The sequence below is a fragment of the Terrapene carolina genome, unplaced genomic scaffold, assembly GCF_002925995.2.
Source record: "Terrapene carolina triunguis isolate 2854851 unplaced genomic scaffold, T_m_triunguis-2.0 Scaffold211, whole genome shotgun sequence".
NCBI lineage: Eukaryota > Metazoa > Chordata > Testudines > Emydidae > Terrapene > Terrapene triunguis.
The window spans coordinates 18957632-18985146 of record NW_020664562.1 but is presented as its reverse complement, the minus strand read 5'-3'; the positions used below and the strand labels follow the sequence as shown (position 1 = coordinate 18985146).

Sequence of the window (27515 nt, the reverse complement as noted above, 5' to 3'; positions counted from 1 at the left end):
ATTAAATGATTAGGCCTTTAGTAAGAGACAACTCTGTGTGATGTGGTTTTGAAACAGGTTTAAAAAAACTTGTCAACTTAAATTTGTGTCCATTTTGCTGTTAAGGACAGATTATATTACCAGAAACGTTTCCTTAATTACAGCTGCTACATAATCGGTGGGGGGTGCTTTAATTTGGGTATGTCTACACTACAGGATTAATCCGAATTTAGATAATTCGAATTTGGGAAACAGGTTGTATAAATTCGATTGTGCGCGGCCACACTAAGCACCTTAATTCGGTTTTAAACCACATTAATTCGGTGGTGTGTGGCCACACTACCCCATTAACTTAAACACAGTAATTCGGTGGTGTGCGTCCACACTAACCCTAATTCGAATTAACAAAATCGATTTAGGCTCTACTCCGTTCGTCGAGGTGGAGTACAGAAATCGATTTAAAGGGCCCTTTAATTCGAATTAACTGGCTCTGTAGTGTGGACGGGTGAAGGGTTAATTCGGATTAAGGCAGCTAAATCCGAATTAAAGTCCTAGTGTAGACCAGGCCTTTGTATAATATGCATACACCTACACCATGTTAAATTCATTGGCACAGTTAGTAGCAAGTATCCATTAGAAAAACTGATTAATGGTAACACTACCTCCCCCCCATCTCTGAAAGCTTTTCGTGTCCGGGGACCTTAGAGTGAATTACACGCGGTGGAAGAAGACAGAACTGTGGAATGGGTACAGCTGCTACGGCGGGCAGACAGATGATTAAAACTGTAGGGTTGGGGTAACTTCTCCTATAGGAGTGAGCGGAAGCTGCTGCGCCCTAGCTTGCCCTGTCAGCTCTCCCTCCCGACGTGCTGGGCGGAGATAGTTCACCCACAGGCGTCTGTTTTTAAATGAATACAGTAGCTGGCTACACAGCATTTAAAATTATCCATTTCAAATCCTATCTCTCAGCAGCGCTCCTGCCCCGTGCAACCCCCTCTCCTCCCTCCGGCTACCATCAGCCGCTCCTCTCGCGGGAGCTCCGCCGCCCCCCGCCCTGGCAGTGTCTGGCCGCGGCAGAACCAATAAAGTTGTTGCGAGGCGGCAGGGCCTGGGCGGTGCGTGCCGGTGAAGTGAGGAGCCGCCCGGCCTGTGGCAGGCGGAGGCCCCTAGTGCTCGCAGCCGGTGCGGTGCTCGGCGCGGAGGAGCCGCCCGTGAGTAGCCCCGCGCCGGCAGCTATTTATATAGCCCCTGGGGTGGGACGCGCTGCCAGGCGACTCCCCCGCCCCCTGCGCGCCCCGGCCGAGGGCGCATTGCACAGCGAGACTGACAGGCGCAGCCCCTCCACCTGCGCTGCAGCGCGACCCCGGCCGCCGCTCTCTGCCTGCGGCTCGGCCCTGCGCGCCGGGACTGGACCCCCCAGCTCCCGGGGCTGCCTCCCTCACCCCCCTGCCCAGGGGCTGCCTCCCTCCGCGCTTCTCCCCGGGCGCTCTGCAGGCTGGGCGATGTAAGTCTGGCTGCCGCGGGGCTGGGACTCCTTCCTGCTTTCGTGGCTGTTGACTTGGGGGGGGGGCTGTTTGTTTTTGTAGGGGTCGCTCCTGTATTTCCGACATTAAGTGTCCCCCCTTGAAAGAGGCCAAGTCACCGGGCAGCAAAAATGCCCCCCAGTAACCAGACTCGAGTTTTGCTGCTGAACGCCATGGAAAAGCGGGAGAAGACCCTCTTCAGGCTTGAGCAAGGTCAGTGCTGACATGTAACGGCTCTGCTGTGCGCAGCGCCGGTTAGTAACCGAACGGAGAGTCTAGGCAGCTCTTAGGTAAGCCAGCATTGACATTCATTAATGAAAATGATGGTGGAGAGCTGGAGTTTTTCCCTCACCCATCATCTCTCTCACACACTCGCACTGTGTTCAGGTTAGTTGCTGTCCTCTGGCACTGTAGTGCTCTTTGTATGGTGTTGATTGTTTGTATGGTGATAGCTTTAGAGACCACAATCATGGATCAGTGGGTGACTAGCTGTCCCTATTTTATAGAAACAGTCCCGATATTTGGGGCTTTTTCTTATATAGGCTCCTATTACCCCCCACCCCCGTCCCGATTTTTCACACTTGCTGTCTGGTCACCCTGTCAGTGTGGGTTGTAAAACACTTTCAGGCTGAAAGGCAAATTGTATTAAAAAAAAAAAATAGCAAAATCACTATTCCAATTAAATATGAGCCTAGTTTCAGACTGCACCTGAAGGATGGTATAATTATAGCACTCCCATATCCATCACTACTTCAGTCCCTGTCTTTGCTATTTATAAAAGTTTTCATAATCCAACTTTTTTTGTGCAGTACTAAATCTATTATGTACAAATCCCATGTCTTAGTTGTAGGGGTATGAATTATATTTGTCTTCAATCCTTTTTTTTTGGGTCACAGGTAAGATTTGGAAAGACATGTTTATGTACTAAATTCATTACAGCAATGCTGTAATTTGCAATGATTTCTCATGTTAGTAAGTACTTGGAATTATTTTTATTTTTAAGTATACCCATCAACCTGTTAGTGAAAGGTATATTTGGCCCAGTATCATCTTGGTCAGCAATCTCAGCCAATGAATTGTTTAAGATGAAAATGTTATCTGATATCTTTATTCTTTCTTGCATACTGCTTTTTTTTTTTTAAAGGGGCAGCAGTAAAAGTTTTAACTTTCACCAGGAAGATTTAAAAAATATTGTCCAAGAATGGTTGATTTATGAATTTACCATACTTTCAAAATACTTTCAGAACAGCACAACTTTTTTTTACCCTTCTATAAAACTAGAAGTCTGCTTAAATACTTAGATTTCAGAATTTGCTGAATGATTAGTATGTGAATTTACCAGAAACTTTTATCATTAATGAACAAAGTGCAGAGTCTGTTCTGACCTCCTTATTAACTTTTCTTCAGGCTATGTAAGCTTTGTTTGGAGGCCGCCGAAGATTTGAAAGCCATACATTTCAAATTGCCTACGTTGATAGCTAGTTGAGGGAGAGAGTAGCTAATTTAGGCAAAGCATTCCTGGTATCAGTACTGTTACTATAGGGAGTAAGATATCTAAGGCCTATAACCCTGTAGCCTGATCTAATTTTAGCAGACTCAATAAGGAAATCTCACTATAGGCTTGACGAGAAATTGCCTGAACTTTCTGAGGGAACATCTTCACTAGCAATGTTAAAGAGCTGCTGCGGCAGCTCTTTAATGTGCCTTGTGTAGTCGCACCACCTCCACGAGAGGAACAGCTACCAGTGCTGGGAGCGCGGCTTCTAGCGCAGGTGCACTGTCTACACTGGCACTTTACAGCGCTGAAACTTGCAGCACTCGGGGGTGTTTTTTCACACCCTTGAGCAAGAAAGTTGCAGCACCGTAAAATGCCAATGTAGACAAGCCCCAAGAGTGATTTTTGTGTACAATTTTTGCAACCAAGTTAGCTATGTTTTTAGTTGATAGGCACCCAAATCCTGAAACTACACCTCTACCCCAATATAACGTGACCCGATATAACACGAATTCGGATATAAAGTGGTAAAGCAGCTCTCCGGGGGGGGAGTGGGCGGGGCGGGGCTGTGCACTCCGGCGGATCAAAGCAAGTTCGATATAACGCGGTTTCACCTATAATGCGGTAAGACTTTTTGGCTCCCAAGGACAGCGTTATATAGGGGTAGAGGTGTATTATGTGTTTGGAGGGTATTTTTCCCCCCTCTTTTTTTTATGTTTAGTGGATGATAGGGTATGTAATGTACTGTAAACTTCATTGGCATGGGCTATTTAAATGTACTTGGATAGCTGGACTCTGATATTTGGTGTGCTGGCACAATTCCATTTGTTGAGCAACTTTTTTATTTAATCAGGATAGTGTGATTCAGTTGTTAAACTTTTTTACATGTTACAGCACAATTTTAAACTCTTTTTCTAATACATGATTGGTTTACCTGTTCTTTAGACTACATGTAGAACTTTCTTACCAGGAAGACAAGATAGCCAAGAGTATTTTGCTTTTTAACTGAAGAATGAATAAAAAAGCACTCTTTTAAAAAAGTCATGGATTCTAAGATCCTGGTCCTGCAATTGACTGTCCGTTGAAGTCACTATGGCCCTGCAGGGTTGCATGGCTGGATGTGGGTGTAGTTAGTTGCAAGGTTGAGGCCTCAATCAGTAATGGTTGCTGCCTTGCAAGTGCATCTGTCAAGTTTTACTCATGTGAGCAGACCAGGCTTTTAAGGCCATGATACTACAGTCCGATTCATTCAGGCACACACATGCACTGAGACCTGTTGGCTTAAATGAAATTCCATGTGAACAAGTGGATTAGATTATAGAATTGGGGACAAATGTTTTCATTTTAGGGTATTAAGGCTTCAATCTTGCAATTTACAATTTGTGGATGAACTGTTGCACCCAAGAAGAGTCCCATGGAAGTCAGTGGGGCTCCATACAAGTATAGCTGTAAATTGCAAGAGTGGGGCCTTGGTCTGTAACTTCATTTATATTTTCAAAAAATGTAAAGGTTTTTGGATTTGTTTAGTTGAATATTCCATGAAATGTAAAAATATCTAAAATATTTTCATTTTCAAGTTTGGTCTTCTACTTTTCACAAATACCTATTTTCCCAGTTCAGTTAAATTTAAAGAATGAGTGTCAACTTAGAACCTTGTCAGTTTAAAAAAAAAAAAAAAAAAAAGGTAAAAACTAAATTCAGGTGCTACGTATTCCCAAGTTCCTGTGCCAGTATATGTGGTTTGAGAGTCATATTTTCCTGTTGTGCTTTTATATTTAAGAATTATTTTCTTTCTCTGTTATGTGAAAGATTCACATAAATATGAGAAACTGACAAGACAGAAAATGCTTTCAAGTGCACAAAGAGAAACAGACTAGAGAAAAATAGCTTTTTTCCCTCACTTTGTTTTTCATGTCAATTATAGTAATGTTGGGTGTTACACGTAACAGAAATAGGTAAAATATGGGCTTTAAGTTGACATTTAAATTAAATAAAAAATGTGTGTACCGCATCTCTCTATATTATGTATTAAAATGAGGTGACTGTTTAGATTGTAGTACTCCTGCCACCTCACAGTTCTTCCAAAACTGTAATAAATAACTTTTCCCAGGCATTTTTTTGTTACTGTATTGTATTTGAGCAGAAATAGAAATAAAGTGCTCTGAAGCGGGATAATTAGTTTCCCATTTCAGGGTTCTGGTTGGTTTTGAATGGTAACACCAGCAGAGAAGCAGAAATAATTATTACAGCATCATTATCTGTTGATGAGAAATGGCAGTAAAATAAAAACATTCTCTTAAGTTTACACCCAATACACCTATTTAGAATTATGGTACCCATCTATTAACTTAAAATCTTCATATTGTGAATCACAATAATAAACCAAAAGATTTAGTCTTTAATTTTAATAATAAATGAGATTTTTTTTTAAACCCATTCTCTTTTCTGTTGAGGTTTTGAACTGCAATTCCGACTGGGCCCAACATTACAAGGCAAGCATGTTACAGTGTACACTAATTACCCAGCTTCTGGAGAATTATTCTATCGCCGCAAGTTCAGGGCACTGTCATGGCACAACCCAACAGGAAAAGAAGATGATTCTGACAAATACTGTAAACTGGATCTCCAAATTTCTGGATCATACCAGTATTATTTCAGTCATGAGTAAGTGGAGCTTTTTACATATGAAAAACTGCAGTCTTCCCCTCACTACTCCATGTATCTCAGTCTTGACCTAGGAGAACTATGAGGTGTAAGAGGATAATTCAGTTTCCATATCAGTGCAGTCATTGGCTTCTGCAGAGGACTGCCCACAAAGGATGCAAGTTTTTGATGTTGCAGTGTTTTGGGGAGTACTCGGAACAAATTTAATCATCTATTTGTTTATGAATTTTGGAAAGGCAATCCATGCCTGCAAGGTTTCAAAGTCAGCATTCTAATGGTACAAATAATTAATTAATAGACTTGGAAGGTTGTGAGAGATCAGACATTAAAATAAGTAGTCTTTCTTGCATATCTTCAGGTTTTGTTCCACTCAGTTCTGACCTATAGCTGCTACCAGAGCTAGAAATCATTATGTTCAAAACCTATGCAACGTTAACCCATTCATCTCTAACTTCAGTGATTTTTTTTTTGAGGTCTTGAGACAGTGTAAGACTAAAAGTAAGATGGTAATCAGAATTCAGGTTTTTTTATAAAATCTAATGCAATCAATCAATCTGTAGTGTATTGTACCTCACCTATTACCATTGTTTAAGAGCTGATAGCTTTGGGACCATTGTGGCTGATCGGGACCATCAGAATCTTCCAGGTTCTCAGCCTGGACCAGAAATCAGAGGGAAAATTGATCCCTGTTTATAATTTTTCACCATCGGCTATATTTCCTCTAATCATGTTTTGAGAATACTCGTATTCATTCTATTAAAAAGTTGCTGAGTAGAGGAATGGGGGAAGGGGTTAAGAATACTTGGCACCTCATAGGTTCAGTCACTGTTTTTGACCCCAATCCTATCCATGCAGGCTGATTGTCATATATTCACAAAGCCACATTGAAATCCATAGGACTTCAAACAGTCCTAAAGGTCTTGCATGGATCCAACTGCAGGACTGAGGTCTTTTGTATGTTCTTTCTCCAGAAAAAGGCCTTGTTGTAAATTTCAGAGGCAGAACATGAAGTACATTTGAGTCTAAATGCATCCATAAATTGGGGAAATGGTGGGAACTACTCTGAGTTTGAAAGATTGGTAACTGTTTTGTGGCTAAGATGGGATGACTTTAAACTACCAGATTGTGGATTGGCTTCTGGTGTTAGAAATGGCTGGTGCAATGGGCATTTTCTTTTCCAGTGTTTAATAGACTCAATTTATTTTAGAAATGAGAAAAGTGGTGGAGGTTACATAGTTGTGGACCCTATTTTGCGTGTTGGAGCTGATAATCAAGTATTGCATTTGGACTGTGTTACACTCCAGACATTCCTAGCTAAGTGTCTGGGACCATTTGAGGAATGGGAAGATCGTCTTAAAGTTGCAAAAGAATCAGGTAATAACCACATACTCTGTAAAGGTAATTTTTAAGGGATACAGCTTATATTTATACTGTTTATGTTCTACCAGTATCTGTTACACAGTTCATATATCTTTTTGTAGTTTGCAGTTTAAGTTATGAAAATAGTTATGAAACTGAATTCAATGTTAAACATATAATAGCGCAAACCAGTCTGATTTACTAAAATATTTGCTTTGAAAGACAAGTATTTGGGAATTCCTTTAAAAACGTGATCTAAATTTTTAGATTGTTTGATTTGTTTCACATAGATGTGAAGTTGGTAGAATTGATTGGAATGGTGGACAGGAGGTGGGGATAAATCTGAGCTGGGAAGAGTGGTTTAAATCTTACCTTAAAACAGGGGCGGGCAAACGTTTTGGCCTGAGGGCCGCATCGGGTTTCTTAAATTGTATGGAGGGCCGGTTAAGGGAGGGGGTCATGGCCCGGCCCCCAACTCCTATCTGCCCCGTCCAACCCCCCCGTTCCCTGACAGCCCCTCTGGAACCCCTGCCCAATCCACACACACCCCGCTCCCTGTCCTCTGACTGCCCCCAGACTCCCGCCGCCCTATCCAACCCCTCCTCTCATTCCTGATGGCCTGCCCCCAGAACCCCGCCCCGACTGCCCCCTGCTGCCCCATCAACCCCCCATCCTTCCTGACTGGCCCCCGGGACCCATACCCCCATTCAACACCCTGTTTCCCCCTGACCACCATCCACACCCCTGCCCCCTGACCACCACCCCGAACTCCCCTGCCCTCTATCCAACTCCCCACCCCACCCCCTTACCGCACTGCCTGGAGCACCGGTGGCTGGCAGCACTACAGCCGCGCTGCCCGCTGCCACCACGCAACACAGAGGGTCAGGCCGGGCTCCGCAGCTGCGCTGCCCCAGGAGCTCACAGCCCCGCCACCCAGAGCATTGCGACAGAGCGAGCGAGCTGCGGCTGCGGGCGAGGGGGGACAGCGGGGGAGGGGCCGGGCCGAGCCTCCCAGGCCAGGGGCTCGGAGGCCGGGCCGGATGTGGCTCACGGGCCGTAGTTTGCCCCCGCTCCCCCCCCCGCCCTAAAACTTTTCTTAGTTACGTGAAAAGTTTTGTTTTCAGTACATACTATGATTATACAGTTTATCATAGAATTTCCTCATCTTCATTGTAACGTTTTTCTTGTATTAACAAATAGTTTCCTTGTCATTTTTGTAGGTTACAACATGATTCATTTTACGCCATTGCAAAAACTTGGATTATCTAGATCATGCTACTCTCTGGCTGATCAGTTAGAAGTAAATCCTGACTTTTCAAGCCCAAATAAAAAGTGTACTTGGAGCAATATAGGAAACCTAGTGGAAAAAATGAAAAATGAATGGAATATGCTTTGTATAACAGATGTAGTCTACAATCATACTGGTATGATTTTTGTTATACTATCTTGGTGCTTTTTATTGCCAACTCAGTAACACGGTCAAAGCTATTCTGGTTATTCCACTATTCCATGATTTTTTCCCTTGAATAGACCTTTTAAAAGGCTTTTTAAGGAACTTGTTCTTTATCTGCCTTCTGAACCCCTTAAGTCTAGGGCATCTCTTGTGTCTGTCAGGGAGAGTTGTGTCTATTAAAATGGCAAAATGAGAATTCTTTTTCGGTGCTTAAAGCATTAAAAATCTAAGGAGATCCTCATACGTTGTTTCTATCTCTAGAACACCAATATGCATGTCTATATCTTCATAATACTAACTGTGTGTGTGTGTGTATGTATATGTGTGTATATATATACATACCGCAGGGAATTGTTCAGGCATAAATTCACTGGATTACACTGTTTAACAAGTGTAATGTTCTTCACTGTTTAAAAAAAAAACCACAACAACTTTAGGATACTATTATCAGAGGGAGGAAGAAAGAAAAGCAGAAGTGGGGGTGATGGTGAGAGAAGGTATGGAACAGGTCCATATAATACTTTGAAAAGAAGACACGTTCAAAGAATATGATCTCGACATTAGTAACAGGATCAATTTTGTATCCAATAATTATGAAGTCTAATTATTCCACATAATAGTGCAAAAATAGATCATATCTTCTCAGCCATTAAAAACTTTGCTTGGTTAGATATACATGCATTTTAAAAGGTTCCATGATTTTATTTTGTTTGCTGCTGATAAACTAATATTGGTGGTCGTTCTTTTTTTATATAAGTTGGTGAAAAAGATTTCAGTTGGAATATTTTAATTCTAAGCCTCTTTTAGGAAGCTTCTTAATAATTATTTGACTAATTAAAATAATTTGATAGACTATTTAGCTGTTTGCATATTCAAAAAAAGCAGGCTTAGTTCCATGCAGTACTCTTAAATAATTGAATGTCTGATAACAGGATCAGCAATAAAATGGTTAAACATGTTAGTGTCATAATCATTTTCTTTAAATGAAATGCAGCTCTGTGTAAAGCAAACAAAACTTGCAGTTTATTTCTTTTGAGCTAGCTATCCTCGCACACAACAAACGCTACTGGCCTAGTCTGGTATTCTTGCCTCAATAAGCTTTTTTTAAAAATATAGATTAAAAATTTGGGCCCTGATTCTACAACTTCTCATGCATGTGTGTAACTTGTGTGTTTGCAGGACTGGGGCCTTATAATGTCCTCACAACACCAGATGAGAATTTTATATTTTAACAGCTGTAACCACAGTTCTCCTGCACCATTCTGTAGCTACCAGCCCTGTTTATCAATTCTGTCTTCTTTCTCTGCCTAGCGTGTATGTGCATTGCAGTTTAGGGAAATGTCAGAATGTCTTCAGTAGCACTTAAATTTTTGTGGTAAATCAAACTAGTCATCAGAGTCAACACTTATTTGAGATGAAAGGGAAAAGTCTGAGTGCTATTGTTTGTGCATCTGGCTTCACACTCAAAAAGACAACATTGCATTAATTTCAGTTCTGAAACTAATCTTCACAACAAAATGAGCTAGTAAACTTCTTCCTTCCTCTTTTCTTTTCTTCCTTCCTTTTTTTAAATGAAGTTTATATTATGGTGAATATACTACTACATCTGTGAATTTCTCTAATCAGATATACATATATTTTTCCCATCTATTTCATTTCACAAAACAAGAATAGTTTGTCAAGCATAATGCTGTGTGTCTAGTGTTCCTCTAGAAATAAGTTTCTCTCACTAAATTCCAATTATTGAGAGGATTAATCTTCAAAGCAATTCCTTTATCACAATGATTAGAAATGTTTTCATTTCCCCTCTGTAGGCTAGAAAGGCAGTTTCTCAGAATCAAGTGAAAAGTTGTCCTTTTGCTGCCTTATATTTTGTTGGAAAGAATCAACCATTTCTGAGGCAAAAGGAGAAGTCTTTCTTAGAAGCATCTATCATGCTTTTTGCTCATCTATGCAGAATAGGATAACTTTGCTTTTTAAAGAAAAAATATTTTTCATACAGATGTCTGAGGTAGTATGTATGTTGAATAAAACCCCGAATAAAATATTTACAAGTGAAGTTTTTAAAGGCCCGAGGTAATGTTGCTTTGTGGTACTTTCAAGTGAGCAGGCTGCTTTTAGTTGTGGATGGCAGAGTTCCATATTTATAAAGGTCAAATAGTCAATGCCAAGTTCTAAATGATATTGAGATGAAATGGTAGAGGTCACTTTGAACAAGAAAGAACTATACATACTATAGGGTGAGCAGTAGTTCTGTTTCTTTTCCTTTGATAAAAAAAAGAAACCAACCCTCTGTGACGGGTTCGGTCACAGAAACCCCCTTGGGACTGCCACCTGATATGTTGAGACTATCTTTGAGCCCATTTTCCCTGGCAGCTTGGGACTTCAGTACCCTGTCTTGTTGAGCCAGACATGCTAGCCTGCTGCAAACATGGACCTAGGTCTGAACCACGTCCCCCCCCAAAAGCTGCAGACTTAACTTAAAACAGCTTAAGAAGTGCTCCTGCCTCTAGCACCCAGACACCCAGTTCCCAATGGGATCCAAACCCCAAATAAATCCATTTTACTCTGTATAAAGCTTATACAGGGTAAACTCATAAATTGTTTGCCCTCTATAACACTGGTAGAGAGAGATGCACAGCTGTTTGCTCCCCCAGGTATTAATTACTTGCTCTGGGTTAATTAATAAGCAAAAGGTGATGTTAAGTATAAAAAGTAGGTTTTAAGTGGTTCCAAGTAATAACAGATACAACAAAGTAAATTACCAAGGAAAATAAAACAAAAAACGCAAGTCTACGCCTAATACAGTAGGAAACTAAATGCGGGTAAATCTCACCCTCAGATGTTCCAATAAGCTTCTTTCACAGACTAGACTCCTTCCTAGTCTGGGTCCAGCAATCACTCATCTCCCCCCCCCCCCCCCCCGTAGTTACTGTCTTTTGTTCCAGTTTCTTTCAAGCATCTCTTTGGAGTGGAGAGCCAGCTGAAGACAAAATGGAGGGGTTTCCAGGGCCTTTTATATTCTATCTCTTGTGGGTGGAAACCCCTTTGTTCTCCTGTGCTAAATCACAGTAACAGGATGGAGTCTGTAGCCACCTGGGCAAATCACATGTGTATGAATGGTGTCGGCCTGCAAAAAGCTGAATCATTGTTTACATGTTAGTTTGAAGTTCCCAGGAAAACTCAGATGTGGATTGGCGTCTCCCAAAGTCCATTGTCAGTTAAGTGTTTCTTGACTGGGCACTTACTGAGAATAGTCCTTTCTCAAGAAGCTGACCAAATGCTTCACTGAGGCTACTTAGAAGTAAACAAATACATAGCCAATATTCATAACTTCAAATATAAAAATGATACATGCATACAAATAGGATGAATATATTCAGTAGATCCTAACCTTTGCAAAGATATGTTACATGGCATATCTAGCATAAAACATATTCCAGTTATGTCATATTTACACTCAGAAGCGTATTTCTATAAAGCATTATGGGGTGCAAGGTCACCTCCCCCCCAAAAAACCCCAACAAATGCTCAAAAACAGTTAGTAATTTTTATTAATCAGCCCATGTTTGTGGTTCCATTGTGATGTAGGGGATTTTGACTCTTCCTTAATATTTATTCCACTTGTTTACCAAGGTTAGAAAATTACTTCTGGATAGTAACTGACACCATTCCTTTTTCCTCTTTCTTTGAGTTAGGTACCACATTTGATTTACTTCAGTCTCCCATGACTCTACTAAAACAATTCAGTGCTAAGAAAACCCACATCTAAAAGTCCTGTAAGAATTATACAGAGGTGAAACCAATAATGTTGAATGAAATTGCTCCCAGAAAAACCCTGTAGAATTTAATAGTGATGATTTTTGTTTGGTTGTTGAGCCATTCTATAGCAATTATAATGCTCTATTAAATTACATAGACTAGTTCAAAAGATCCCATGAAAATAATCATTTTCTATGAAGCTGTGTCTAAGACTTTTCCATGAGGAAAGAGAAATGAAGAAATGGGAATTAGATGCTTTCTTTTCTCCTCTTCCATATTCCCCCAGTGACTTATAATCTCTTCCATCCTTTAAGTGTACCCACTGTTACTACAGGCGTAGCCCTGTGTATACTGCAGTGGGTTGCACTCAAATTCTGTGATAAGGACTCCTTGATTTCTGTATTGTTCATTTTTAATTTTATTTAAAAGAAAAATCAGTGTTTTTCTCTATGCTGCCACAGAATGCCACTGCATAGCTTTGTCTTAGAAAACAGGAGTGGTGATGAAGGAGTCTTACTTGAACTGTCATTCAGCTTGCTGCATGCACCAGAGGGAAGGATGTGCTTATTACTCTGTAGCAGTGTTCTGTAATGAAGATTTATGATTTGCCTCCCTTCCCATCACCCCATCTAGTCCAGTGGCCTGATAAGTTTATTTACAGCATAGGGTCATATATAAATCCTCCACTCTGGGTTCACCTTTCCTCTATCCTCCCAGGCATCCAAATCACTACTCTAAAGGTTCTGTTTCTTTGGAACATCTTGTGTCTTTAGGCCATTTTTAGCACCGTACTTGGGGAGAAATGATATTCTTGATCTTAAACATATCAAGGGGGCTATTCTGAGAGAAATAATGCCCAGCAACCAGTGTGTGTTATTTTGCAACAAAAAGTGTAAAATTCTCTCTGCTATACTAGAAGTGGTACCTGTTTGTCTACTGACTTTTTATAGTCCTATCAAAGATGTTAGTGGAATGCAAGCTTTCACATGGCCTGATTCTGCATTAACTGAAGTCAAACCTTCAATTGGGAAAGGAACTGATTTTACCTCCTGTGCTATCCTAAAGTTTTGGTCCTAAGATGTTTGTATGAAACAGTTAAATAATTCATCTTGTTTAATTATTTTTTTCTCCTCTTCTTAAATAAGCTGCTAACAGCGAATGGATTAGGGTGCATCCAGAATGTGGTTATAATCTTGTAAATTCTCCCCACCTGAAACCAGCCTGGATATTAGACAGGGCTCTCTGGCATTTAAGCTGTAGTGTGGCTGAAGGGAAATACAGAGATAAGGGGCTGCCTCCTTCAATTGAAAATGACCATCACCTGAATGTAAGTAAATGAGAAATATAGCATTTTACTTTGTAATAACAATAAACAATGTAACTGGATGAAGAAATGTTTAGTTCTTTATATTGTGGTAGTGCTTAAAATGTGCTGATGTTTTTCAAACCTATAGGAAGACAGTTCCTGCCCTGAAGAGCTTATTTTTTTAATTGCAACATTTAATAGTTTTATAGGACTTGCGTATTGTAAAAGTAACTTTTTTTTTTTTTTTTTTTTTTTTTTTTTTTTTTTTTTTTTTTTTTTTGTGGTTTGTTTTTTTTTTTTTTTTTTTTTTTTTTTTTTTTTTTTTTTTTTTTTTTTACAGTGTATCCGTAAAATAATTTGGGAGGATATTTATCCCAAGATAAAACTATGGGAATTTTTCCAAGTAGATGTTAACAAAGCTGTGCAGCAATTTAAAACCCTTCTGACTCAAGGTAAAAACATGCCTGTTACACATAAGGATTACTTATACTTCAGTGTGTTATGTTTATCTGCTGTTGGGCAAACCTTGTATGTAAACGATAAACAGTGGGGTGGGGAGGAAAAAACAACGTGGGAAGTCTTAACTTAGACGATGTGTTGAAGGCAATAGTTTGCCAGCTCATTCATCTACAAAAAAGCTTTGGTAGAAGAAAGTAGGAATTGAAAACATACGTGTGTGTGTGTGTGTTTTCCACAATTTAATTCATGCTATAGCATGGAAAATTAGATATATATAATTCTTCTGAAATATTTGTATTGTAATATGGAGACTATCTAAAATAGTACAACATATGAGACAGGTTAGTAGTAGTTAGTGGACAGTATTGCAAGAAACCCACAGAGTATAGTGGGTTTTGGTTTTGTTTTGGTTTTGTTGGTGTGTGGGGGAGGCTTTTTTTGGTGTTGGTTTTCTGTTTGGTTTGCATCTGAGCATGTATTCATCTTGAACACTATCAATTCTGACAAACTTTATTTTTGTATCTTTCATCAATATTCACAATTGACAAGTACTTTAAAGACTACTTTGTCTAAGAATTGAGCTGAAATCCTGACCCTACTGAAGTCAATACGTGTTTTTGCAATTAACTTCAGTAGACCTGGTTTTTCTCCCTTATTGTCTATATTTCAGTTTCTAGGTAAACTGGAACAGCAAAAACTGTATTCTTTGTTTAAGATTTATTCTGTGTGTTGTAAACTTCCACTCTACAACATTTTGTTTTCAATTTTTTTCTTCAGGTAACAGGCAAACTAAATCTGATCCAAACCAACATCTTCAAATAATTCAGGATCCTGAATATAAGCGACTTGGCTGTACTGTAGACATGAATATCGCATTGGCAACATTCATACCACATAGGTACTGTAATATTGGGTTTGTACAAGAGAAAGTGAACCTTAACTTTAAACTGAAAAATCTAGTATGATGATATGCTCTGGATGGGGGAGGGAATTAGAATTTTCATTCATCAATATTTGAGTTACCTTTGCTTATAAATATATGTATTTTTAAAATTTAGGAGCTTTAGACAGGTGTATAGTGATATCTGAACCTAATGGCTTTTAATTGCTGTTTTTCTCTTGTTTAGCAATGGGCCAGCTGCAATAGAAGAATGCTGTAACTGGTTCCAAAAGAAAATTGAAGAATTAAATGCTGAGCAGTTGCAGCAAACTGCCTACCATCAAGAACAGGTCTTATTAATGTTGCACTTAAATGTTGAATTCTTGCTTTCTATTATAAATAATAATTTATTATATTTTATTGAAATAACACTTAATTTAATGTACTTCCAGGCAGTCACTTGTCTTCTGGAGACTGTGGTTTATGAGAGACTGGCTGACCATGGTCCTAAACATGGTTCTATTAGTAGGAAATACCCTTTAGTTACCAGGTATTATGTCTTTGTCTTCCTCTCAAAAACCCATTTAAAAATTTTTCTACTTTCTTCGATTGACTAGAACTTCTAGATTTGATGTTACATACGATATTGTCGGCCTGACTCTGATCATCTTTAAGGCCGGGTCCTACATGGAACTGATCGCTGTCATGAACTTCAGCAGTCCTGCTGAACACCTTGCAGGATTTGACCTTTACACTGATATAAGTTAGGAGTAACTCCCCTTAGGTCAATGGAGTAACAACTGTGTAAGAAGAGAAGAATCAGGCCTTATATCCTAGAAACCAAACTATGTGGAACTTATTTTAATTGAGGAAGTATGAATTTGGAACTTCAGCTTTATTTCAGCAAGGGTTAGTGTTTCTTTTGTAAACTGCTTGTGCAAGTTGCACTTATGGAGGAGAGACCATCTCTGGTGAGGTGAATGCAAAATTCAGTAAAACTAAACCTCACCTTCTTATCATAACCACATCGAATGCCTTACTTATAGTAATTGGCTTCATAGCTACTCTAATTTTAAGACTAAAATCTTTTGTTTTGAAAATGAAATTTTGTAAGCCAGTAGTTCACATTCTGAGCTACACTGTAAGCCTTCGCAGCTCTTTCCCCATCTTTCCCCTCCTCCCTTACCCACACAGATGGACAAATGGTCACTTAGTAAGACTAAGCACTGATAATGCTTTGTTAGCAACTTCGTTAGCAATGACTGAACTTGATAAGAATTTTGGGTAAAATCCTACCCCCAAAATAGTGGGCCTCAGATGGCTCTATAGAAGACAGTGTAGTGTTCAGGACTCCATTGAAATCCAAGGGATTTTGCATGATGTTCATATAGCGCTCATCTGAGGGGACCAGGGAAAATTACACCAGGTTGCCCTTGCAACATAAGCTGCATAGTGGAGCTTTGCAAGGGTGTGAAGTGCAGCCTGAGGGAAATCGGGTGTGCAGGGGATCCGTTGTGTGGTGCTGTTAGAATCTTTGCATCACTGTGGAAGTAGTGCAGTACTGCTGTACAGTGCAGTACGGTAGAGAGGATACAATGACCCAAAATCCCTACTTATTGAGCATAATTTGGAATATGGAATAAAACTTAAATTGAACTACTTACATGCATAAAATTAAGGATGTGCATGAGTGTTTGCAGGTTTGGGGTCTTAAATCCAGATTTTTGAAAGGTATTTAGGCATTGCTGTGCTCAGTGGTGCAATCCATAACTGATTTAGGTGTCTAAATCTAATTTTCAAAAGAGAGTTAGGCATTTAGGAGCCTAAATTCCATTGTCTGTAAACACCTACATACTTTTAAAAGTATGGGCCTTCGTCTTCAAAATATCAGTGAACTATCACATTTCAGCAGTTTATCTTGTCATCCCAAGTTATCCTGCTATGTTGCAAAACAGAAAACAGCCCTTCATTTATGTTCTAGCAATAGCAGATACTTTTTACAATGAATAAAAACTAGGTCTTCATGCAACTTATTGGTTGATATAAGGGAGGAGGTATTTCAGTTGTCTTCAAAAATTAAGACAAACTAAAATGCACTTTAAAATAAGTATTTGTGCAATCTCTAGATACTTTACTTACCCATTTAAAGAGATGGCCTTGGAAGAAGAAGAACTTCTGATGCATCAGCCTGATAAAGCTTGTCACTTCTTGGCTCATAACGGTTGGGTAATGGGAGACGATCCTCTGAGAAACTTTGCTGAACCAGGTTTGTGAACTGAACTTCAAATCATTTTATAAACAAAGCAAAAAGGGCATTTTTCTGGATCTATCTCAACACAGTTCCAAATTTTAATTTAAAATTGTGCCAGTATATAGCATTTGTGTTCCCATTCAGCATGCTAGTGACACTAAAAATTCGTCCGGATTTAGAGAGCAAGTCTTTCAATGTAGATAACAGTCAACAGCACCCAGAGAATGAAAAGTTATCTTTCCATGTTTATAGCAAACACTGGTAGTACCTACTATAGTTTAAGCTGCAAAACACTTTACTTTCTGAATAGGTAAGAATGGGCTTATGTTATGATCGTGATTTTCTGAGACCTTCACTTTTTTTAAATGAAATTTTCTATGCTTCGTGTCTCTACTTGAAGGGATGCAATTTAAGTTTAAACATATCTTTCCTGGCATTTGAGATAGGAGAACTGAACATAATATTTCCTCCCACTTTTTTATTCTGACTGCATTTTTCTATATAGATAACTCAAATACATTCAAACTTTGAGGGCCAGATCCTCAGTTTTGCCTTCAAGGTACCCTCCACCCCACAATTGTCTTAAAATAAAAGCTACAGGTGATCTGAGAATTTATTTGGAGAAAACTCAGAGCAGTGAAAGTTTTTGTCTAGTGCAATGGAGTTTTAATTCCAATTCAGGAACCAAACTGTATCTTCACCTGCACAGTCTGGTCTCTGATCTTGGATTCTCTTATTCCCTACCCCCTCTGGAAGTTTTGCTAACGACTAAACTGAGAACATTGATGTCAGTGCTAAAGGAAGGAGTGGGGAAGCTCCGTAAATCTAGCTGATGGACAACATCACGGCAACTGTTCACTCTTAAAGTGAGACTCATAAATTTACTGAGTGCCTGTCAGAGCTCTGCCAATAGGCACTTTCAGTATGTGGCTCTTAATTGTTGCAGAATAATTGACTTCCTTTTTTTCTGTATATATTCTCTTTAAAAGTCAAGGCATAGCTGAAGATAATACATGTTTGTCCAGTGTGGAATTAATTCTTTTTTACTCATTCTTCAGTTGGCTGACCTTTCCTGTTGGCAAATATACACGTATTTGGCTAGTGCAGTTGTCTCCCATTGTCTAGTTTTCACTAAATGGGTGAAATCTTGGCCCCATTTGAAATCAATGGGAGTTTTACCATTGAATTTGGGGGTTCCAGGATTTCACCCGGGTGTTTTAAGATACTTGTGTCTCAATATATGACAATCCTTTGTATTCTCCATTAAACCAGTTTGCCTTAAGGGGCCACTAACCCCATGACTTCCACACTTCCATTGATCAGACATTGTGTGGTGATGCACAAGTAACTGCAGTGCAGGCTGTCAGTGTGTCATAGCTGTCTTTTTTCTGTGATAGCAGTTAACAGGTACTTGCTAGGACCGAAATGTTTGGAGGGAAAAAATTCACAATGAGGCACAACCGCAGAAATAGTAAAAGGAGATGTTTGAAGTGATGCAGCATTAGTTTCTCCAGTGTGTGCAGAAAGTTTTCCTTATGGTTCATGACTCAACATTTGTTATTTCGCTAACTGAGTAGAACAGTGAGAATAAGAAGAGGTTATTGTAGAATGAAAGCAATCATCAGACCATCAGAACTCCTTATTTCAAATGACTCTGCATTTGACGAACAATATGTTCCTTGTGCATGATTGTAAGCAATTACCCAACTGACTTGACAGCCAATACTGAATACCAAAGTAGCTTCTGTAGCCTTCTTGGATGTCTTCAGTAGATCATAAACCCCTTTTTCCTTGTCTGACTCTGACAAAATACTGGTAATTAAATCTTCAGGGCTGTGCCTTGTTAAAATAGTAGAAAATCTCATGTTTTGCGTTGGAGTGGAGCATCATTTACAGATACATTGTGATTTTAAAATTTATACTGATCACATCTAAAAGACTGCAATAAGTGAATAAATGAAACAGATTAGGAGTACAATTTTCAAAGTCATCTCAGTGACATAGATGCTTTTTCAAAATGTAACCCTAGATTAATAGGAATAGAAACTGCTGCTAAAATAGATTAAATTTTAAAATTGAGGCTGTTTATATTACACACAGAGATGCCAGTATGAACCTGTTCACTGTCAATATTTGCTGTCAGTATTTGAATTATTGTTTTATAGATAACTGAAAATATGGAAAAGATTGTAGAGAAAGGGAGACCTTTCATGGAGTTTGAAGTGCTATTAATTTTAATGCCCAGTACACCGTTTTCTTTTATTCCATTTAATGTACCATTGTTGTACCTTATTTGAGATTTAAAATACAAATTGGTTTGTTTATAGAACTATATAAATATCAGAGATCTTAAATGCACCTTTAATATAATCTGATATGGGGAGCTGTAATTTACTGTACAGTACATAATTTGGGAGTTGATATGGTATAGTTAGGAATCTTGTTTTAATATTAATTTTTTTTACTTCTCTAGCCATAAACTCAATGTGTCGTATGCACGTGGTACCAGTGGTGTATTGTAGCTAAATGAATCTTTTCTTTATAGGTTCAAATGTTTACCTAAGAAGAGAACTTATTTGCTGGGGAGACAGTGCCAAACTGCGCTATGGAAATAAACCAGAAGACTGCCCTTATCTGTGGGCACATATGAAAAAATACACTGAAATTACTGCCAAATATTTCCATGGAGTACGTCTTGACAACTGTCACTCAACCCCTCTTCATGTAGCTGAGGTGTGGAAAGACTAGGCATTTTTATCATAAAGTTGTTTTTGTCTGTGAAATAAGATTCACAGTGCTGTTTGTGATGGAAGCCTGTGTATGTCCGCATAGCAAAAATTGCTCATGCATTAGCCTATCCAAGCTAGCTTGAATCCAGGTAATGCAGATAACGATAGTAATGAAAGCCAGCACAGGCTTCACAACAGGCTAGTGAGCTGAGTGCATATCTAGGGTCCATGCCAGGCTTGAACTACCTGTGCTGAAGCCTATGCTTGTATTGTCTTCACTGTTGTTGTTACGTGTGCTAGCTGGATTCAAGTGTTTTAGAGCCATACCCTCTGTATCTCCTGTCACAGAGCTTTATGTCAGAGAATATTGTTTTAGGTGTGGTATGAAATTCCTTGAAGGTTATCTATTTTTTTCTACTTTCTGATGAGTGCCTTCTCTCCTCAAGACAAAATCACTCTTAAACAATATAGGCTACTCCTATTTAACTTATTGTAACTGGTATTGTCCTTTGTGAATGTGACGGGTTGGATCACAGAACCCCCCCCCTTGGGAGCTGTCAACCGATGAGCCAGGACTACTTCTATTCCTGTTTTCCCTGCCAGCTCAGGACTCCAGCACCCTGTCTTGCTGAGCCAGACACTCCCGTCTGCTCCAACACAGACCCAGGATCTGAATTACCTGCCCCAAAGCTGCAGGTTTACCTGAAAACAGCTCACAGAAGTGTGCTTGTCTATAGCACTCAGATGCCCAACTCCCAATGGGGTCTAAACCCAAATAAATCCGTTTTACCCTGTATAAAGCTTATGCAGAGTAAACTCATAAATTGTTCGCCCTCTATAACACTGATAGAGAGATATGCACAGTTGTTTGCTCCCTCAGGTATTAATACACACTGAGTTAATTACTAAGTAAAAAGTGATTTTATTAAATACAGAAAGTAGGATTTAAGTGGTTCCAAGTAGTAACAGACAGAACAAAGTAAGTTACCAAGCAAAATAAAATAAAATGCGAAAATCTATGTCTAATCAAACTAAATACAGATAATCTCACCCTTAGAGATGCTTCAGTAAATTTTTTCCTCAGACTGGACACCTTCCAGGCCTGGGCACAATTCTTTCCCCTGGTACAGCTCTTGTTCCAGCTTAGGTGGTAGCTAGGGGATTCTTCATGATGGCTCTTCTCTTCACTTTGTTCTGTTCCCACCCCTTTATATATCTTTTGCATAAGGCGGGAACCCTTTGTCCCTCTGGGTTTCCACCCCCCCCTCACTGGAAAAGCACCAGGTTAAAGATGGATTCCAGTTCAGGTGACATCACATGTCACTGCAAGACTTCATTACCCACTTGCCAGCACACACCTATACAGGAAGACTCAAACGTAAAACAGCCATCTGCAGACAATGGTCCTGGTTAATGGGAGTCAAGATTCCAAACCACCATTAATAGCCCACACTTTGCATAATTACAATAGGCCCTCAGTTATATATTATATTTCTAGTTTTATATACAAGAGTGGTACATTTATACAAATAGGGTGATCACACTCAGTATATTATAAGCTTTGTAACGATACCTTACAAGAGACCTTTTGCATGAAGCATATTCCAGTTACATTATATTCACTTATCATGTTTTTATAAAACCATATAGACTGCACAACGTCACAGTGAATTAATATTTTGACACTTGAATCTAATTATTTTGTTTTAGATTACTATGGAAAGTATTTTTTTTTCAAAGCTGTGTCTGATCAAGCATAGTGTGAGTGACTATCCAACGAGTTCTCCCAGATGCATTTTTTTTCCAATTAAAGTCTAGTTAATGAATATTTTCACAATAGTTATTTTTCTGATGACTGTATCAAAGCAGGATTGAAACTAATTGCAGATCTATAAGTCTTTTCTGCATTTGGGGAAACAAAATATTGATTCAGTTAAACCAGTTCTCACCCCCCTGGGAGCCATAGTGCAGACAAGCCTCCTACAGCTAGACGTGCTGTTACACCATTTGAATTAGACCTGCTTTTCAGCAGGTTTAACTGAACTCATAAAAGAAGGCATAGCCATGAGACTCTTGTATAAGGGTATGTCTACTCTTAAAATACTACAATGGCACACTGTAACACTTCTCTGTAGATTCTGCTTACACCAACTGGAGGGGTTCTCCCATCAGTGTAGTTAATCCACCTCCAAGAGGCAGTAGCTAGGTCAACAGAAGAAGTCTTTCGTCAACCTAGTGCTATCTAGTCCGGATTTTAGGTTGACTTATCAGCACCGCTCAGGAATGTGAATTTTTCATACCCCTGAGCAACGTAGTTACATTGAACTAATTTTCTAGCATAGACCAGGCCTACCTCTGGTTTAGCTGAAATGGCAGTAGAACTGATGAGAATTTTTTTTTTTGCACATTTCTCCAGAGTAGACATGGATATATCAAGTCAGTACCGAGTATCACAAATGTCATTTTTCAGCAACATCACCAGCAACAGTGGGTGCAAATGACCATGAATTGGTTTTCAGCAACTTTTCATAGTTACTATATTATTGAAAATGCTAGTGTTTCCTATAATGTAAACTCTTGTTGCCGACCTAAACTGTGTTTCATCGTAGCCTTTCACAATTGGTAAAGTATAACCTACAACAATATAGTTTGAAAGGGTTATTTTTAAGGGTTCTGCTTGTTGGTTTTTTTTTCTTTTTTTACCTTAGGACTCTTCTACACAAACAGCTGCACCAATATAACAAAATTAGTTTCTAAATCAATTTAGTTAAGTGGATGCAACCCCTTTGTGTGACATGCTTAGATGTTAATGCAGTTGCTTATTAAATTAAGCTAAACTAATATGAGGTCCTCTTAAACTGATTTCAGAATGTCCACAGACAGGTGTTGCACAGATTTAAATCAGTTTAGAAATTATTTAAATTAAATCAGTACAGTTTCTAGCTATAGACTGGGCCTTAGAAATATGAAGTCTCATTTTCTCTGCTTTTGGTCCTTGAAGGTGCAGAGGACTAGAATGGGAACTTTCTCACCCTTAATTTAAGTATTGGTGTTGTATCTTAAACAGAGATCTTTCCTCCCAAATGTTTGTTCATGCAATTGAGTTTAAAAGGTATTGACAAAAACAAGCAAAAAAACCCTAAAGTTTGAAATAGTTTGACTAAAAATCCTGTGAGAGTTTTCAAATTATTCAGGAGGCTTTCCAAATCTTTATCAAAACCATATCAGATCTTGTAAATGTTCACAAGCACACCATGGGGGTCTAGCTTTTTTGCAATAAATACTGTATATTTATTGAATTCAGTATATTTTTGTTTTCTTGAACAAAATTGTTTAAGAACTCAACTATGTATGGTTAGCATGCATATTAATATATTATGGTATATGCCTAGGTTTCAAGGGGTTTTTGATGAAGATAATTAAAAAGTTTATTGTGATCTATAGGAGATGCTAGCAGCAGCCAGGTCAGTCAGACCTAATCTTTATGTGATAGCTGAACTCTTCACGGGCAGTGAGCACATTGACAATGTCTTTGTCAACCGCCTGGGAATTACCAGTCTTATTAGAGGTACAATAGACACTTGAAAGCCATATAGGATTGCTATATATGGTTCAAAGTTTTTAATGTGAAACTAACATTGGTTTGTTTTTTATTCTTCTTGTGTTTGTCCTTTGCAAATTCAAACATCTTTCCTTCTTCCTTTTTCTTTTAACTCCTCCATCTGTTGTATCCTTCTATTCCTGATTCGGCTTTTTCAATTTGTTAACTTGTACAATTGAACTTGTTTGGTTTCTTCCTATTTTGGCTTTCCATTTTGTCTCTGCTGCATGGCATTTCCCTGCTGCCCAATCCATGCCTAGCCTTGTATCCTTTCTTTTTTTCTGTTCTGCCTTTTCCTTTTCTGTGGCTTCCTTGGCTGTGCTTTTTGCAGTACATGCTGGACACAGCTAGAAAACTGCGTGCTGATTTGTATGTAGTGGCTGAGCTGTTCACAGGAAGTGAGGAGTTGGACAATATCTTTGTGACTAGATTGGGCCTTAGCTCCTTAATAAGAGGTAGGCTTGCTATGTGTGTGGTTCCCCATCACCTCTGACACTGCATGTATGGTATGCCATTTATGAAGAAAATGTCATGTATTGGACGTGCACAATTTATCATATTTCATGTATTTAACAAGTGCTCAAAGATGCATTTAATATTATGGTTTGTTTTATATATATCTATTTAAGTATGTTATTGCATCATAAACTGAGAGATGCATCCCAAGTGTAAGAGGCCTAAAAGGAATTGTAATATATATCTCAATCGGGAAAGGTAGGAATATTTGTGGCATAGCTTTCCCATACTTCCTGCTGATTGGTGGGGTGGTTTGTTTTTTTGTTTTTTTAATTAGTTGATCACCTCCTCTGAAGCCTGGTGGACCTTGGAAAGGGGATCCTAACTTTTTTAAAAAAATTTCCCTCTTCAACCCTAACACACGATGATAAACTACATAGTGGATGCCCTCAAATTATGGACACACTGCCTATAATTAAAGTTTAATGTTCTATTCATATTATTCATTAATATCTTTGATTATTTAACATGCCAAATGTAAAACCATTTATTATAATATCTTTATTGGATATCCTTTAGTTATGGTAGTAATTCTCCTGTAAACACTCATGCAAGTTTTGTTCTGTAGAGGCAATGAGTGCATATAACAGTCATGAAGAGGGAAGATTAGTTTACCGCTTTGGAGGAGAACCAGTTGGGTCTTTTGTTCAGCCGCGTTTGAGACCTTTAATGCCAGCTATTGCACATGCACTGTTCATGGATGTTACACATGATAATGAATGTCCTATTCAGGTGAGCACTTAAGTTATGTTAGATTTTCATGTTAAATACATGTTTTTTGTACTGTGATTCAGTCATGCCAATTCATAAGGGTTATGTAAAATGAAATTACTGTTGAATGGTGTTTTGGAAAGACATGACTGTAGTTAAAAGGTTGCATGAAATAAGTGGAATTGTACAGTAGTTCCCACTGCCTTTCAACCTTCTGTCCCTTTTGGGAGAGAAGCATAAAAGCTACTAAATATATCCTGTTTTGACTCTTGCATGTCCACCTATTATGAACCTAATAATGTTTGCCTGTTCACCTGTTCTCTCAAACTTATCCTGGGAAGGCTAGAATGGGTAATAGTGGGAGGATCAGAGGAAGATTGCTGGGGGTTGGGATGACATTGTTAGGAGCTCTGCTCTTTTAAGCCTCGTGATGATTTTATTTGCTTGTTTGTTTTAAATAAAAGCCTGTAGAAGTTTTAATCTGTGATTACAGTGTGATAAGCATATCGATAAACAATGAGTTCTTCTGTAAAACTGGGTTTTCTATGTGCTGTATCTATGTGTTTGGAAGGAAATAAGAAGATGATAGACTAGGTTCATTTTACTGTTTTTATTCTTATCAATAGCACCGATCGGCGTATGATGCTCTTCCCAGCTCAATGATTGTGTCCATGGCATGCTGTGCTACAGGAAGCACCAAAGGCTATGATGAGCTAGTACCACACCAGGTCTGTCTCTCCTCTTTAAAACTTCAACTGGACTAATTTTTTTTTTAAGTGAATCACTACTATAATACTGGAACACACATATTAAAGTATATACAATAACTTGGGTGACTTACTCATTTAAAATTTCAAGTAGATAGCTTATTAGCTATTTCACTATATCAGTGAAAAATGAATTTGTAATAGTGTGTGTGTGTGTGTGTGTGTGTGTGTGTGTAAGTAAAATATGGCATTTCCAATTATTTTTCAGAATAGTTGATGTATGGCTAAAGTTTAATTTATTTGCAGATTTCTGTAGTCTCTGAAGAGAGGTTTTATGCCAAATGGAATCCAGCAGCAACACCCTCTACTCCTGGTGAAGTTAATTTCCAAACTGGAATTATAGCAGGAAGGCTGGCCATGAACAGGCTGCACCAAGAGCTGGGAGCCAAAGGCTTCATTCAGGCAAGAAATTGAAGTAAAATGTTTCACTCATTTAAATTTATTTTCAGAATAAGAATGTGTTAATTTATGTATTTTGTAGGTGTTTGTGGATCAAGTTGATGAAGATATAGTAGCAGTGACTAGGCATTGTCCTAACACACACCAATCTGTTGTGGCTGTGTCTCGTACTGCTTTCAGAGATCCTAAAACCTCCTCCTACAGCAAAGAAGTGCCTCAAATGTGCATCCCAGGTATTCAAACCTGTTTTTGAAGAGTTGACAATATCAAGGAAATTTAAGTTTAAAGCTGAAACTCTGAGGCCAGGTCTACACTACCGCAGTAGTTCGACGGCTGGCAATCGAACTTCCGGGTTCGATTTATCGCGTCTGGTCTGGACGCGATAATTCGAACCAGGAAGTGCTCGCCGTCGACTGCGGTACTCCACCTCAGCGAGAGGAGTACCGCGGAGTCGACGGGGGAGCCTGCCTGCCGCGTGTGGACTGCGTCTGAACCGCGGTAAATTCGAACTAAGGTATGTCGACTTCAGCTACGTTATTCACGTAGCTGAAGTTGCGTACCATAGATTGAATTGGGGTGTTAGTGTAGACCAGGCCTGAGTGATTGACAGACTCCATACTTGTCAGGATGAGTCTAGTTGTTGAAAGTTATGTGATTAGTACGCAACATTAGATACCTTTATATGCTTTAATATCTATGCATCACAAATAGCTAAAGGGACACCAACTTGAAGAAATCACTTTTGACTTTAAAAAAGATACATCATCTGCCTCAATATCCCCACGGAAATGTTGTGGTTTCATTTCCTTTCTTGCTCTTTGCGAATGAGCCAAACAAACAGGGAAAACTAATTAACTCTAGCAGAAAACCACTGGGACTGACTATATGAAAAGTCTTTTTTTCTTTTTTGTCTGCATACAGCAATCTTAATATCTCATTTTACAGTATTCTTAAGTGTTACTAGTAGTTATAGGTAAAGAATTTTCGATGTGTGGGTTTAAGTTGGTTGAAAGTGGTAGTTTAAAAAGAAGCATCCAAGTGAGTAAGAACTGGCACAATAAATTGTAGATATGTATTTTTCCAGGTCCATAAGACTTACCGTAGACAACATTAGATAATTGAGCATTCTGCATTGAAGTGGATATTTGATCTGACCTGGTGTAACATTTCTGAAGGAGACATTGCAATTTTTCGTATTAACCTTTAGTAAGGACCCAAATCTGCAAACATTTCTTCACTTGCTTGACTTTTCTCACATGGTAGTTCCACTGAAGTCAATGGAACTGCTAAAATGCTTAAAGTTAAGCACATGCGTAAGTGGTTGCAGCATTGAAGGCTTAGTTTTTAGATCATGAATGAATAGAGCAAATAAGGTCTTGAATGTCTGTGTGGTTGCTCTGTCTACTTAAAAACTGATGTCTTCTGTTTAAAATAAGATCTGTGACTGCTGTTTGGGAAGTGGTGCAGAGCTTTGCCCAATTCAGAACCCCCAAATAGATAGTCACATCTAGCAAGTCACCTGTTGGGTTTAATGCTGCAGGGTCAAGCCCTTATTTGTAATTTCATGACTGATATCCCCATAACTCATTGTGAGTTAGGAAAGTTCTATCTTAGATTACATTATGGCCAATAAGTGTATAGTGAACATGTTTAATCAATCA

At 38.9% G+C, this 27515-nt stretch overlaps 1 protein-coding gene across 1 annotated transcript in view; it reads left to right on the top strand.

Annotated features, from left to right (window-relative positions):
* Positions 1-1110: 1110 nt before the first annotated feature.
* The window catches only part of LOC113407381 (glycogen debranching enzyme-like), a 55783-nt gene continuing 29378 nt past the window's right edge, over positions 1111-27515 (top strand). The window contains exons 1-17 of the mRNA XM_029912399.1: positions 1111-1190; positions 1566-1715; positions 5451-5661; positions 6869-7035; positions 8241-8444; positions 13381-13562; positions 13882-13993; positions 14778-14898; positions 15128-15230; positions 15333-15430; positions 17007-17146; positions 19677-19864; positions 23793-23916; positions 24546-24709; positions 25315-25416; positions 25702-25857; positions 25937-26087. Coding sequence (XP_029768259.1) covers positions 1634-1715; positions 5451-5661; positions 6869-7035; positions 8241-8444; positions 13381-13562; positions 13882-13993; positions 14778-14898; positions 15128-15230; positions 15333-15430; positions 17007-17146; positions 19677-19864; positions 23793-23916; positions 24546-24709; positions 25315-25416; positions 25702-25857; positions 25937-26087 — 2305 coding nt within the window. The 5' untranslated portion in view covers positions 1111-1190; positions 1566-1633. The remainder of the gene's footprint in view (positions 1191-1565; positions 1716-5450; positions 5662-6868; positions 7036-8240; positions 8445-13380; positions 13563-13881; positions 13994-14777; positions 14899-15127; positions 15231-15332; positions 15431-17006; positions 17147-19676; positions 19865-23792; positions 23917-24545; positions 24710-25314; positions 25417-25701; positions 25858-25936; positions 26088-27515) is intronic.